The 13,830-nt window shown below is 34.6% G+C and overlaps 1 protein-coding gene across 1 annotated transcript in view; it reads left to right on the top strand.

Moving 5' to 3' along the window:
- LOC126980992 (disintegrin and metalloproteinase domain-containing protein 11-like) overlaps positions 1-13,830 on the top strand; it is a 274,102-nt gene that overhangs the window by 169,845 nt on the left and 90,427 nt on the right. The window contains exon 20 of the mRNA XM_050831531.1: positions 10,550-10,708. Coding sequence (XP_050687488.1) covers positions 10,550-10,708 — 159 coding nt within the window. The remainder of the gene's footprint in view (positions 1-10,549; positions 10,709-13,830) is intronic.

The raw sequence follows: 13,830 nt of genomic DNA, 5'->3' as shown, positions 1-13,830 counted from the left end.
ATTTTCTTTGCCCTCATTTTTTGAAGCCAATAGCTACTGTTCACATTGGTCATTAGCTGCAGTGGATTTGTTTCGATACCTACACCCAAAAAGTATGTACATAACTAGACGCATAGCACTCAGAGAGTGCACACCTCCGCCAAAGATCGTCCTGAAAATTGGTATGGGCATCAACTGTGATCCTATGCATCATATGGAAGCATTTGTTTCAAAATTTGATTTATTTATTTATTTATTTATTTATTTATTTATTTTTTTTTTTTTTTTTGGGGGGGGGGGGGATTTTGACCTTGGCCAAACTTTTCGAGGTTAAGGTCAAGGCCATGCAAGGTGCATCATATGGAAGCATTTGTTTAGAAATTTGATGAAATTCTATTTTTGTGGAAACTTTGACCTTGGGCAAACTTTTCAAGGTTAAGGTCAAAGGTCAAGGTCAAGGCCATGCAAGGTGCATCTTTCCCTGAGCTAAATTATGAACCAAGTCTGAAGTCTCTACGATGAAGAGAACTGAAGTTATGGCCAATCTGACATTTTGTGCAACCTTGACCTTAACCTTTGACATAAAAAAATTTAATGGGCTCTATTCTGGATGGACACGAAGCTTCCCTGAAAAATTGGTTGAGATATCCACAAAATTGTGCACAGGAGACTTATAACGAACAAACAAACAAATAAATAAATAAATAAATAAATAAATAAACATACTGACTGGACCGAAAATGGAACCTCCTCCAACTTCGTTGGCGGAGGTAATGAAATAGTAAGATAACCTTCCAAACTGTTGACAAACATGGAAGTGACATTTAATTACATGGACGAGGAGATGATGAAGAAACAGTGGCTATGATCCATTCCTTGTTGGAATATGCAGCAATAGTATGGTCTTCACATATAAAAAAGTAATATGAAAAATACAAAGAGCACTAACCAAGATAGTTCCAAATCTAACTGATTTATTATACAAAGAAAGACTATAAAAATATAGGCTTCCATCATTGCAGAAAAAAGAGGAGTGACATGATTGCAGTATTTATGGGAATGATGAGAGTAGACAAAATAGATAGAGGAGACTGTGTGTGTGTGGAATGAGTGGACAACAAGAGGACACTGAAAGAAACTGAAAAAGGCAAGGTACTTCAAGGATACCAAAAAGAAAAAAAAAAAAAAAAAATCAATATTGATGCATTGAACTGTGGAACGGCCTGGACAAGGCGATTGATACTTTCAATGTGAATGTCTCTTTATTAGGCTCCTTCCCTTTGAGGCAGTTTTAATTAGAATTATATATGTAAGTATTTGATGATACTATGTAAACTGCCAAAATGGCAAATGCTGCATCACTGCTTTTCACCAGGATACAGTGTGTTTGCCTTTACCCTAAAATATTTGAAAAGTTGGAGTTCCTGTTCTTAAACAAGAGAAGTGAGAGAGAGGATATAATTTCAGTGATGTGGTTGTAAAGGCAGTAGACAGAATTAATAGAGAAGATCTGTTAGTATGGGATGGTGGAGCAGCTAGAGGATGTAAAAGGAAGTTGAAAAAGACAAGATACCTGAAAGACAAAAGAAACTGCTTTCCCAGCATAGGCATTTAGCAGTGTCTCACTGTGGGCAAAGAGGTTTTCAAGTCATAAATTGAATTGTTTAAAGCTAAATGTAATTGATTGAGACAAGATGGGACTTGTGAGTGTAGCTGATTTCCTGTAAAGTACAACTAGATAAATTCAAACATGTACACACACACACACATACACACACTTACACACACACACACACACACACACACACACACACACACACTGCAGTTTTGAAATTATTATTTCACAGTATGAATTTTCTTGCCAACCAGAATTCTTAAAACCATTTTGTTTCTCCAGAAGCTTTGACAATGAATTACACTTTTGAGCTAGAAAGGCATGTCTTATTTTCTTTAGCTGAGCTGAAGATATTGTAGTCATTGCAGAAAAAGGCAGCTTTGCTGTGCCACATGACTGCATGCACCATGTTCTCACATGTGTTCCATATACTCAGTAATTTCTTTTTCTTGTCACAAAGAGCTGGTTGTTTCATAAGTTAGGTATTATAGGTTTTATCTTATTACCTATTAAATAAATAAATAAAATTTAAGTACTCAATACTGATGAAACCCTTTTTTATTTTTAAAATTTATTGGTCAAAACTTTCAAAATATTAAAATGTATGTTAACCAATACTTGCTTTAAATAGTTTTCTAATAATGTTGAAACATGTAGCTGTTTTCAGATAAAATGAACAAATGTTTTTAAAGTGAACATGTACTTTACCTTGTTTACCTCTCTCTAACTTAGACTGAAAGTCGTGGATGTTCCTGGCCCACACCACCTCCACTTCCGATTAGTTCTACTTATCACTACTTATATTTGGAAAAGACTAAACTTAATATTGTTTCTGCATCAAGGTTACTTTTATATGTGCTCATGACCTCTTGTTCTTCCATTGTCTCAGATTAGAAGATCAACTCAAATTGTTTTTATCCCTTAAAAAATTTCAACATTTTATCTAGTCTCCACTTTCTCTACTGTCTTCCAACAGTCAGGTTCAGTCACTCCAAGCTCTCTTCATAGATGGTGTTAGCTATACGAGTCATTGAAGGCCAGACACCAATCTGGTTGCAGCTCTAATTTTTCTCTTATTTTCTTTATGAGGTTCTTTCTGTATGGTGACCATACTACATCTTTCTATTCAAGCCTGGATTGTATCATTGACACACACATTATTCTGGGTTTGTGGGCTCTTATATATGTCTACTTATTTGCATATTCTCTCTCTCTCTCTCTCTCTCTCTCTCTCTCTCTCTCTCTCTCTCTCTCTCTCTCTCTCTCTCTCTCTCTCTCTCTCTCTCTCTCTCTCTCTCTCTCTCTCTCTCTCTCTGTGGGTTTAGCCTAGCCCCTCACCTTACCACACATTTCACGTACTGAACTGAATCCACAACAGTGTTTTTCCTGTAGATGATAAGAAGGCAGTAATATTACCGGGGGCAGTAAAGTGATGCACAGAGATGGATTTTTTTGCCTAGATCTGAGTCGCTTAGATAGACCAGTCTGCCTGCCCTCATGCCATGTAAGCATGTAAGGGTTTTCATTGAATTTTTGTAGGTACACTCGATCCTTGATTTTCCGAACTAATATGAGAGAGCACCTGTCCAGGAATCGGAGATCACTACAGTCTGGGGAAATTCACAGACATTTACATTACACAATCTGGCAATCGCCAATATTCAGTTCCTGCCCCAGACCTTTACCACACTGTGCCCAGCTTCTTTATATAACAATCAGGTAACAAAAATATGAAATGGATAATAATAATGATCATAACTACAAGTACTTGTTCAGCTGATAATTGTAAAGAAATAAACATGAATTTATGTCATAAGAAGCAGCTCTTTGAACCCATTATGGGCATTTTGTTGAAAACACAGACACGCTTTTCAGTGGCATAAACTTTTGTAAGTTCGTACTTTACGTGGCTCCGTGTCACCCTGAAACTCACTCATATTCTTGTAAAGTACAACAATGGACTGTATGAAGTCTTCTGTAGCTAATGAAGTAGTGGCTATTATGTTTGAATTAAAGGTAAAATTCTGTGAAAGTTTGGAAGAGGGTCCAGTTTTCTCACATGATTTGCACCACTCAGATAGTCATACTTGCAGTCAAACTTACATCCATCAATTTAATCAATTCTTTCTGAATTTTATATTGCATATTTATTATTTGCATTGTTTTTATTTCTTGCAAAAATCACAATTCGTTGTTAAATTTCATGTTTGTCTTTTTTTGGCATGGAAGTTTATTCAAAGAAATGGTTGCACATTCTTACTTTGGCTTAAGAAAAATTCACTACTCATATTTCTGAATAGCATAGCATTTGGACAGTTAACAAAGATCTTCAACATGGGTTTCCTCAAAACAGCCAAGTGATAATGAAAAGAAACTTCCACACTTACCCTCATTTCATTAAAGTCAGTCTTTATTTTTACCTCATTGAGTTGAAGCATGAAGGTGTGACGAAAACCAGCGATTATGAGTCTTCATGGTATTCATATTTTGTCTTTTAGCTAAATGCCATATAGGAATAATTTTTGAGGTATTTGGGAGTTTTCCTACTCATAATCGCTGATCTCGTTGCAGTCAGTCTGTTCTACCTGTTCTCATGCCTGGGTGCTTGGCATTTTATTTTTTTAAAGTATTTATTGTAATTATTGAAAAGCAGTCAAATGTTACTATACTTATGAGATCAGCATTTATGAGAACTTTTCAATAATGTTTTTGTCACTCTGAAACTACAAGGAATAACATTCAAATCCAAAGTAGTTTTGTATTTACAGAATATAAACTGTTTATTTTTTCAACCCAGGATTCAGTTTATACCTAATTTCAGATTTTTATACAGGTTTATTTACTGTTTTGCTAATTTACATCAACTAAAGATCAGCATTGTGAAATCTGGTTGGTATTACTTGAAGTTCTGGTTGGACACGAGAGTGGGTATTTGGTGTCTGTGGGTTAGACTCATTGTTATATAGCCATGAGTTAGAAGAAAGAAAGAAATAGAATGACAGAGGAGGTTAGCAAGTACAAAAGACAAGTACAGAAATGAAGTGAGGAGTGGCAGATAAGTGAATACCCACAATCCCTGTTTAGGATAACAGGCAGCCATTGTGCTGGATAACAGGGTATTGTAGTTGAGACACAAACTTGGAGCATTTCATGAGGCTGCCCAGTACCTGATACTTTCAGATATTCCTGAACTTGTTGTCAGGAACATGTATATCATTGATAATATGTGTTACATGGAGTGATAAACAGCATTGGCATTATATACTACATCTGTGAATGTATGTAATACACAAGGGAGTTCTAGATTTATGTCTATAGCCATGTCCGACTTTACATTGGAGAGGCATATAGGCAAAAATTAGACAGTTAGCTGTAGGTCACTACAGCTAACTACGCCCCCCGGTACACCATTACATGCCTTTAGATTTTAGTATTCATGAGGCCAGGAAAATAGTACCTGTGTAAATTGTCATTGGTATTCATATCAGTTTATGTGTGCTGGAGAGAGAGAGAGAGAGTGTTTGTGTGTGTGTACTTTGTATGTATGCATGTATACAGGTGACTCCCCACATTCTTGGATTCACAAATTTGCAGACTTTTCATAGTAGAAAAGTTCTTTTTGAATCCCCTGCCTCCCGTAAACTGATGGAGTCAGCCACACCATCAGATGTTTCCCTTGCAACAGCAAGTTTAATCTTGTCACCAGTTCACCAGTTGCTCTGTGCCACACCTCAACCTCTGACAGCCTTAGCCATTATAAACTATCACTATTATTTTGTTTTGCATAGGCTATGTTTTTGATGGTGTACACTGCCTTGAGGTGTTGAATTGGATTTCAGTAGCTTCCTAGGTCTATTTCTTGTGGTATTGGCTGTGTCTGAAGGTTGCATTAATTTTTCATGAAAAATCAACATTTAGGAACATGAGGGATCACCTATAAATACATATACACCCAACACCCTGCTGTCGTGCCTTCTGCTATTGGGATTCTCTGCTATCACACACACCCTAAGATGCACACCCACACAAAATCTGGGTGCGTCGGTGGATTTGAACCACGTTGGCTGTATGGTAGACGGCAGCTGATTGGTCCTACATTATCAACCATCCTTGCAAAGGCATCATTGTAGGATTATGGGTATGATCAGTGCCACTTCAGCTGTTTATTTCATTCAACTATGATGACTGTTTCTGGTAAATGGTTGCTTATAAGAGCTGCTGAGGGACATTTTGAGGGAGCTGTTGTTGGTAGCCATTTTTTTATGCAGTCAGCTGATTGACTGTCCATTTTGGATCACTCCCTTACCCACAGCAAGTTGAGCAGCTAACAAGTAAACTGAACCCACCCCTGATTTTTTGTGTGATAACAATGGTTGCGTAACCTTACAAGAATCCCCCAACCATCACTGAGCGTTATAAGAAGTATGATATGTTGGTACGGTGTATGGTGGGAAAATATACCCAAAGAGAAGTATGATAGGCACAAAATTTAGGTAAATCATCTGCCCAATAACCACTTAGAATCATTCCTATTGATTCTTCATTTCAGGTATCACGCATTTCTGCTAACATGCAGTTTCGTCACCAATTATGCCCGATAGCAGGGAGATGGGTGTATATATTTATTCCATTTGAGAAATGAGGTACACAGCCTAGTATGTACCAAAATTTTTATTCATATCTTAAAGGGCATCAATGAAATAACATACACAGATAAGTGTCGCAGCATAATGCATCAGAAGTTTACAGTATGAGATTTTTCTGCAAGATCCTGCTCACATTAATTTCTGCCCATATCGTCGTATGCAGTGTCTCTGATTTTCTTTGTCTATGCTGAAGATCGCTACATACTTGGTAAATCTGAATGTATGAGCAAACAATTTTTCATAGCCGATTCATAAAATTTATTTTGAAACATTGAAATTTATAGTATAGTTTGGAGTTCTTATTAACAACAGATGTGACACATTTTGAATATGTCGTATGTCCTATGAAACTTTTGACCAATATTTTCATTTATTGCAGTGAAAGTAGTAAGTGTACCTTGTTTCTTGAAATATTCATTTTGGAACAAGGTAGCAGCTTTTTTGAGCCATTTTTAGGAGTGGGTTTTCAGGAAGTACATTGTCATATGTTAGACTGTTTGGATTCTTCATTTAGGTCCCCTCAGAGAGCAGGAAATACTCTGCCTAGATAAAAAAAAAAAAATCTGGGGAGCATGCCCCCCTCACCCTCTGAAAACTCATGCCTTTGTTGTTTGTGGATTTACAAAACTCCAGGCTAGACCCTAGATATCTTGGGTGTCTAGCAACAGCCTAGTTTAAACATGCACACTTGTACATAAAGTTTAGTAAATGGCAAACATTACTGGACTAGAAAAAGAAAGGCAAAGATCGTAAAATCAAAACATTAGTAAACTACTTATATCCTACATTTTTTAAACTAGTAAATTATTAGCAATATATTTTTTCCAAACTTGAGCATTGAAGAGATTGTAGTTTGTTAAATGTGTATATATCCTTTATTCTTAACAACTAGAGAAAATATCAGGTATGAAAAGTTGTAGTCCCAATACTATATTGCACCCTAGGTAAAGAGAATCAGGTATACACGCAGCAGGTGGTACCTTATTCAATATTCATCCAAATGAAAGGAAACCTGGTATAAGTTACCAGCAGTATATATGCAGAAAAATTATTGAAATATGAAGGCAATTATACAAGGAGAAATAAATCTTATAAATGGATACATTTGCCATTATTCAGTCAACCAATTGTACATGGTATTGATTTTCTGTACACCTTTCAATCTCAGATTTTTGGTATTTGCAAAGTTATTCATAAAAATAAACACATGGAATTTTTAAAATCTATGTCCAAGAAACTAATTCCTCATAATTGTTTTTTGGACTGGGCAGTGGTATGGATGGAACATTTCCATAGTGTGCTGAGATCATATAAAGCAGAAAGTCTGAATTCATAGAATATTGAATCAAATGGTACTACCTGCTTGGTCTTAATCCAATATTTGTGTCTGTACCCTAGAATTCTCGCTATACTCATTTATTTATTTTTTCTGCATGGGAGCATGAAAGGTATGTTGTCCTGTGTGGCTCTAGGCTGCCCCTGGCTCCCCATCCAGATATTCTCTACAAAATACACTTTCTTTTAAGTCGTACAAATTCTCCTTCATGATACGCGTGTGTGTATATGTGTGTTTGTGTGTGTGTGTGTGTGTGTGTATATATATATATATATATATATATATATATATATATATATATATATATATATATATATATAGATGTGTGTGTGTGTGTGTGTGTGTGTGTGTGTGTGTGTGTGTCACCTTTACATGCAATTAGAATAGTGTCCTCCATTTCAAAACTCCTCTTTATCATTATTATTTTTTTATTTTTAATACCATAGAAGTACTAGATTGAGGGTTTTCATGTCATTTTCATAGCATCATTAAGAAGCAATGAGTATTTACTTGAATTAAATGGCTTTGGAGACTTGAATCAATGTACAAATGATTGAGAAAATCACCAGTTAATGAATAATGATTCAAAAACTTAACCTGAATGTTAATTGTATATCCATTTTGCTGTATTATATAGTAGAAAATTTATGAGAATCCTCTTAGCAGGCTAATGATATGTTAGAATTTATTTAGCACTGATATTATTGTGTCCTAGTTACAGAGGTTTAAAAAAGAAAAAAAACATGAGTACCTATGACTTAAACATTTTATGAGCTTATGGATTATCTTGTCGTAAACATGAAAGCAAGATGAATGCCAACTTTTGGTTTGGTATTAATTCAGATAAACAATATTGGATCTTTAAAGTTAGGTACTGTGAAATGGCCTCAAACCTCAATATAAAAAGTTCACATTGATCGTGAAGGTAGAAGTATGTGTGGATACTATTCCATAGTAGCACTTTCATAAATTGAATTGAAATACACAGACCATTTGAATATTCATTTCAAAACTATTATTTATTATTATAGTAGAATGTAAGTTGTCCTTAAGAACTACCATGGCAGACTGTAGTCATGATGTGAGTGAATACTATTCTAAAAGCACGTAAGATTCTAAGTGGTCACTAAAGAAAACGCTAATTAGAATTAAAGTTTTCTGATGACATGTAGTTTAGTATTAAAAGAAAGCTCTTGGTCATATCCATCAGAAAAACTGATTTTTTGTGTGTATAAATATATTATATATATATATATATATATATATATATATATATATATATAGATATATATATATATATATATATATATATATATATATATATATATATATATATATATATATATATATATATATATATATATATATATATATATATATATATATATATATATATATATATATATATATATATATATATATATATACATAGTTTAGAAACTGATAAAATGAGAAATTTTCTTTCAGGTCTTTATCGCATGTTTGCATTCTTTACCTGATTGAAAATGTTAAGTAAACACGAATGCGAATATTTTTTTTCAGATTCACATTGTTTCTTTACCAATACATTTTGCATTTTCTCTCTACATTCAGTAGCTACTGATAATTATACTGATTGATCTTTATTTTTACCTTATCATACAGTTCCAGTTATTAGAGAGTAATGTAGAGGGCGCTAGAATGGAAATGTTCTGTTTCGCTTACTTCTAGAACCTGGACGTTTGTGGAAAAAAACACCAGTGCGCCAATACAAAACTTGGAGAAATTATTAAAGAATTTTCTATAGCATCCCAACCGCAACCCATTGAATTTATTTGATTATGATTTTATGATTATTTCCTTATCTTTCATTTGTTTCCTTCCTCTTCTTTCAAGCAGTTCCATAATCTTAACTTTCCAATTTCTACACCTTTTCCAATAAATATCCCCTTGTAACCTTTGTGTGGAATTTGCAAATCTTTATAACAATAAGTAAGTCAATCAAAGATTTTCATGTGTCATAATTTCTTATATAATCAAAACACATTGCTATTAAGGTTTACAGTTTGCATATCCACCAAAGGGAAAGTCTGATTTATGTGTGTGTCCAGCCAGTAAACATTATTGTTATAGCAGCCTAAACAACCACTGCTTAATGTCTTTTATGTGTTCCTGGTTGAAGCTTTTAGTACAATCTGTTATGTGTTGATTGAAACAGTTGCATGTTTTGTTGCATGATAGTGTAATATCACCAAAGCTTTGAACGTTTGTGTTATAGTATGTGTGTGTGTGTGTGTGTGTGTGTGTGTGTGTGTATGTGTATTTGTGTGTATGTGTGTTTGTGCGTGTGTGTGTGTGTGTATATATATATATATATATATATATATATATATATATATATATATATATATATATATATATATATATATATATATATATATATATATATATATATATATATATATATATATATATATATATATATATATATATATATATATATATATATATATATATATATATATATATATATATATATATATATATATATATATATATATATATATATATATATATATATATATATATATATATATATATATATATATATATATATATATATATATATATATATATATATATATATATATATATATATATATATATATATATATATATATATACACACATATATTCACACACAATATCTTAAAACTTCAATCTGAGCAATATTACAATATTAATTAGATCATTCATTGCAGCAGTTTCAAATGTAGTCCCTCTTTCCCATTTGCAGTTACTCTTTATTAGTACCACCGTTTTCAGATGTAGTAGTAACCCTTTCATCCATATAGTAAAATCATTGAAGAGACAACAGGAAAAATCCTGAGCCAGTTTCATAACTCTTAGTTTCTAAAAATCTAACTGTAATTTGTTTTCTTTCACCAACTGCAACATCGTTCGACTTCTCCATTCACGCTGGGCTGGTTGCAGACGCAAGACAACAATGCCCAAGTATGATGCACCTTACCTTAAGAGACCCATAGTCAAGAAACCCCCCCAGCAACATCTTCAGCCCATGATGGGTAATACTGAAGAAACCCCAATTGATTTGGGTAGTCGTATTAAATTCGGGGAGATGCCCAGCTATAGGTAAGTACACTTTGATGAATTACATATATATAATCAAATTATGCATTACAAACTTAATTTATTGCATGCCAATGGACTACTAATTTTAGTTGTCAAACTTTATATTTTTTCTTTGTTTCTTTAACCCAATGTATCATATTCAAAACAAATCTGAAATAGGATGTGGCTTATTAAATCTGGCTGCATTATTAAGCCATCCATTGAATGTTACTCAATTGCTATACAATTTTTTTCTACTTTGTCATACAAAGTTTATTTTTCTGCATTTATGCTAGATAAAAAAATTCCATGGTTTTTGTAACATCAAAGCATTCCATAAAGCCATACATGATTGGACTCTCCATCCTAAGAACAAAAGAACTCTTTGTCTTCTTTACTAAATATTTTCCATTTTTATTATTAAATCAACTTAATGTGATGTTAAGAAGTGTTGTCACGTGTATCCCACCTCCTTTCCTACCTGTCTGCTGCTAGTCCCCTGTGGGTGAGAAATATCAAACTTAGGGAGAGAAAATTAACATTTTCATATTACATTTTCATAACATTTATCTTTCACTTACAAAGAAATTGTAATATAGGCTCTGAGTTATTAATATTTTTTATATACTGTGAGGAAGCACTCATTTCTATCCTCCAGACAAAGAAATTGTAATATAGGCTCTGAGTTTTTAATATTTTTCATATACTGTGGGGAAGCACTCATTTCTATCCTTCAGACAAAGAAATTGCAATATAGGCTCTTGAGTTATTAATATTTTTTATATACTGTGAGAAAGCACTCATTACAAACATCATAAAAAATATATGGATGATAAGTCTCATCTCCGTAACCCTTAAATTACAGTGAATGTTAAATCTTGTGTTTTAACCAGTGAGACTAAATATTAGCTGAGAACTACAAAACTCATGTGGACACGATTTATTGCTCTCAAGTAACTTAGTGAACTTGAATGAAATTGATGGTTTTCTTGGCTTGTATGGATCATGAGAAGACTCATGGCAAATTAGCACAGCAGCAAGAGGAGCAGAGGAGCATCACAGAAAAAGTGGTGGTAAGGCAATACAAGCTAAAGACTCACTGCACCATGAAGGCTTTGGGAAATTTAACCCTTTCAATATGGTGACGCAGACATCGGCGTCACTGTATGGAAAGGGTTAAGAGGAAATGGAAGAGGATTAATCCTCTTCTAAATCTTTTAATCCTCTTCCATTTCCTCTTAAGAGGTTTAGAAGAGGATTAAGAGGAAATGGAAGAGAATTAATATTAAGAGGTTTAGAAGAGGATTAACCCTTTCCATACTGTGACGCCGACATGTACTGAAATGGTTAATGCAAAAAATGCCATGATCTGAAAGTGGGGAAAAGTGAAATGAGACCTACAAACACTTACAAAATGAGAAATGATATTAAATTGAGAGAAAAAAAGGAAAACAGATACCTTATGAAACCTGGGGGAGCCGAACTAGTAATCCAGATGTCACATTGTCCCTGTGTGTCCCAGGGTAATGGGTTATTACACACCACAGGCTCAACGGAGATAAGCACCAAAGCTACAGACTTAACCCGTAAGAGGTCAATCACATGTATTTACGTGAAGCCAATGTTTACTGTCTGTGGTCACTATCGCTTCCTACGGATTTGAAATTCCCTCTAGCCACATTAATTATGTTTCTGGAAGTGTCTAGCATATATCAGTAGAGTTTCCCGCCATTTGGACAAATGGATAAACCACTACCCCCACCCCTTCACGATCCACTCACGCTGTTTGCCGCATCACTTGCCTCTGAGTCACAAAGGCAGGCAGGCGTACAGGCAGGACAATGTTTGTGTAAAGAAGGTGCAAGATGAAGACAAGGATACTTTTATTTTGAGAAAAACAATAATTAGTAATTTTGTGATAAAAGTACTGTAATTTAGCAAATGGAACTATTTATGCACAAAACCATGTGTCTTTCTTCATGTATGAGCATCCATCATACACATATACTGTATATCAAGATTATCATCTAGTGCTATAAAATGAGCAGAAAATGCCGAAAAAAAAAAAATGTAGCATGGCTCAAAAATCATTTGTCTGGCAGCACCACTGAGGAAGCCAAATTTAAAACCTCAGTGGGACATTTAAAAATGGCTGTTTTGGACTTTTACTCTATTTTTTTATTATTATTATTATTGTTATTATTATTATTATTATATTGGACACAAAAAGAATAATTGATTTTGGCTGACCCCTTACTGGTTAAGTGTAAGTCTCCAATTTTACCTTCACCATAACTATTAGTGAAATCCATCCCAGAGTCATCTATTCAAAAATGTGGTCTTCTGCAGATCTTGTAGCTTTTTATCATAACAAAAAAGCAAATGGGGAGATATTGGCTGAGTGGTCATCATGCAGACCCAGTATTATGGAGAAGTGTTCAGGTCCCGACCACCTCTACTACTGACAACATTGACAAGTGGCTGAAGACAACCCGCATTCTGTCATGATGGCCACCTATCAACCTGAGCTCTAGCAAAGCTCTCTCAAGAGGATCAAGTGGAGCTATGGGGGGCAGCTTTACCCCAACCAAAATGGCAACTCTAAAGAATATTAATGTCCTGGAACAGACTAACAGGTCTCATAGTGAAAGCCTACTACTGCTATAACTGATCAACCAATGGGGAGCATATGCCCAGGGATGTGTTGCTTCAATCACTTGCCACCCACATCCAGCAGTCCTCCTGATCAAGCTCCCAAGCAGCTGTCCTGTTCATCCCAAGTCCCTCCCAGCAGGACCAGCTGACTTGCCCCAGCCATGAGTTATGAGGGCATCCCCTTGGTCTCCTCCACTCACGGTTGTCTCGTACAGAAACAACCCTATGAGGAGGAGCAACATCCGAGAAGTGCTCCACATGCCCATGTAACTGGAGTTGGCATTCATGGACTATTCTGGAAACAAGCCTCGATTCAGTTTCATGGAGTACAGGTAACTCTCGATTTACGCGAGTTTGGTTTACGCGTTTTTGAAATAACATGGGGTCCAAAATCAAAATAAATGTTTAATTTACACGTTTTTTCACTTATACATGATATTTTATGGAGTGACCACCAGATGTCTCACGCAACTGGACTCACACAGCGC

This window comes from Eriocheir sinensis, chromosome 46 (genome assembly GCF_024679095.1).
Source record: "Eriocheir sinensis breed Jianghai 21 chromosome 46, ASM2467909v1, whole genome shotgun sequence".
Classification (NCBI taxonomy): domain Eukaryota; kingdom Metazoa; phylum Arthropoda; class Malacostraca; order Decapoda; family Varunidae; genus Eriocheir; species Eriocheir sinensis.
Note: the sequence above shows the minus strand (reverse complement) of the source record. Positions and strands in the feature narration are given on the sequence as shown.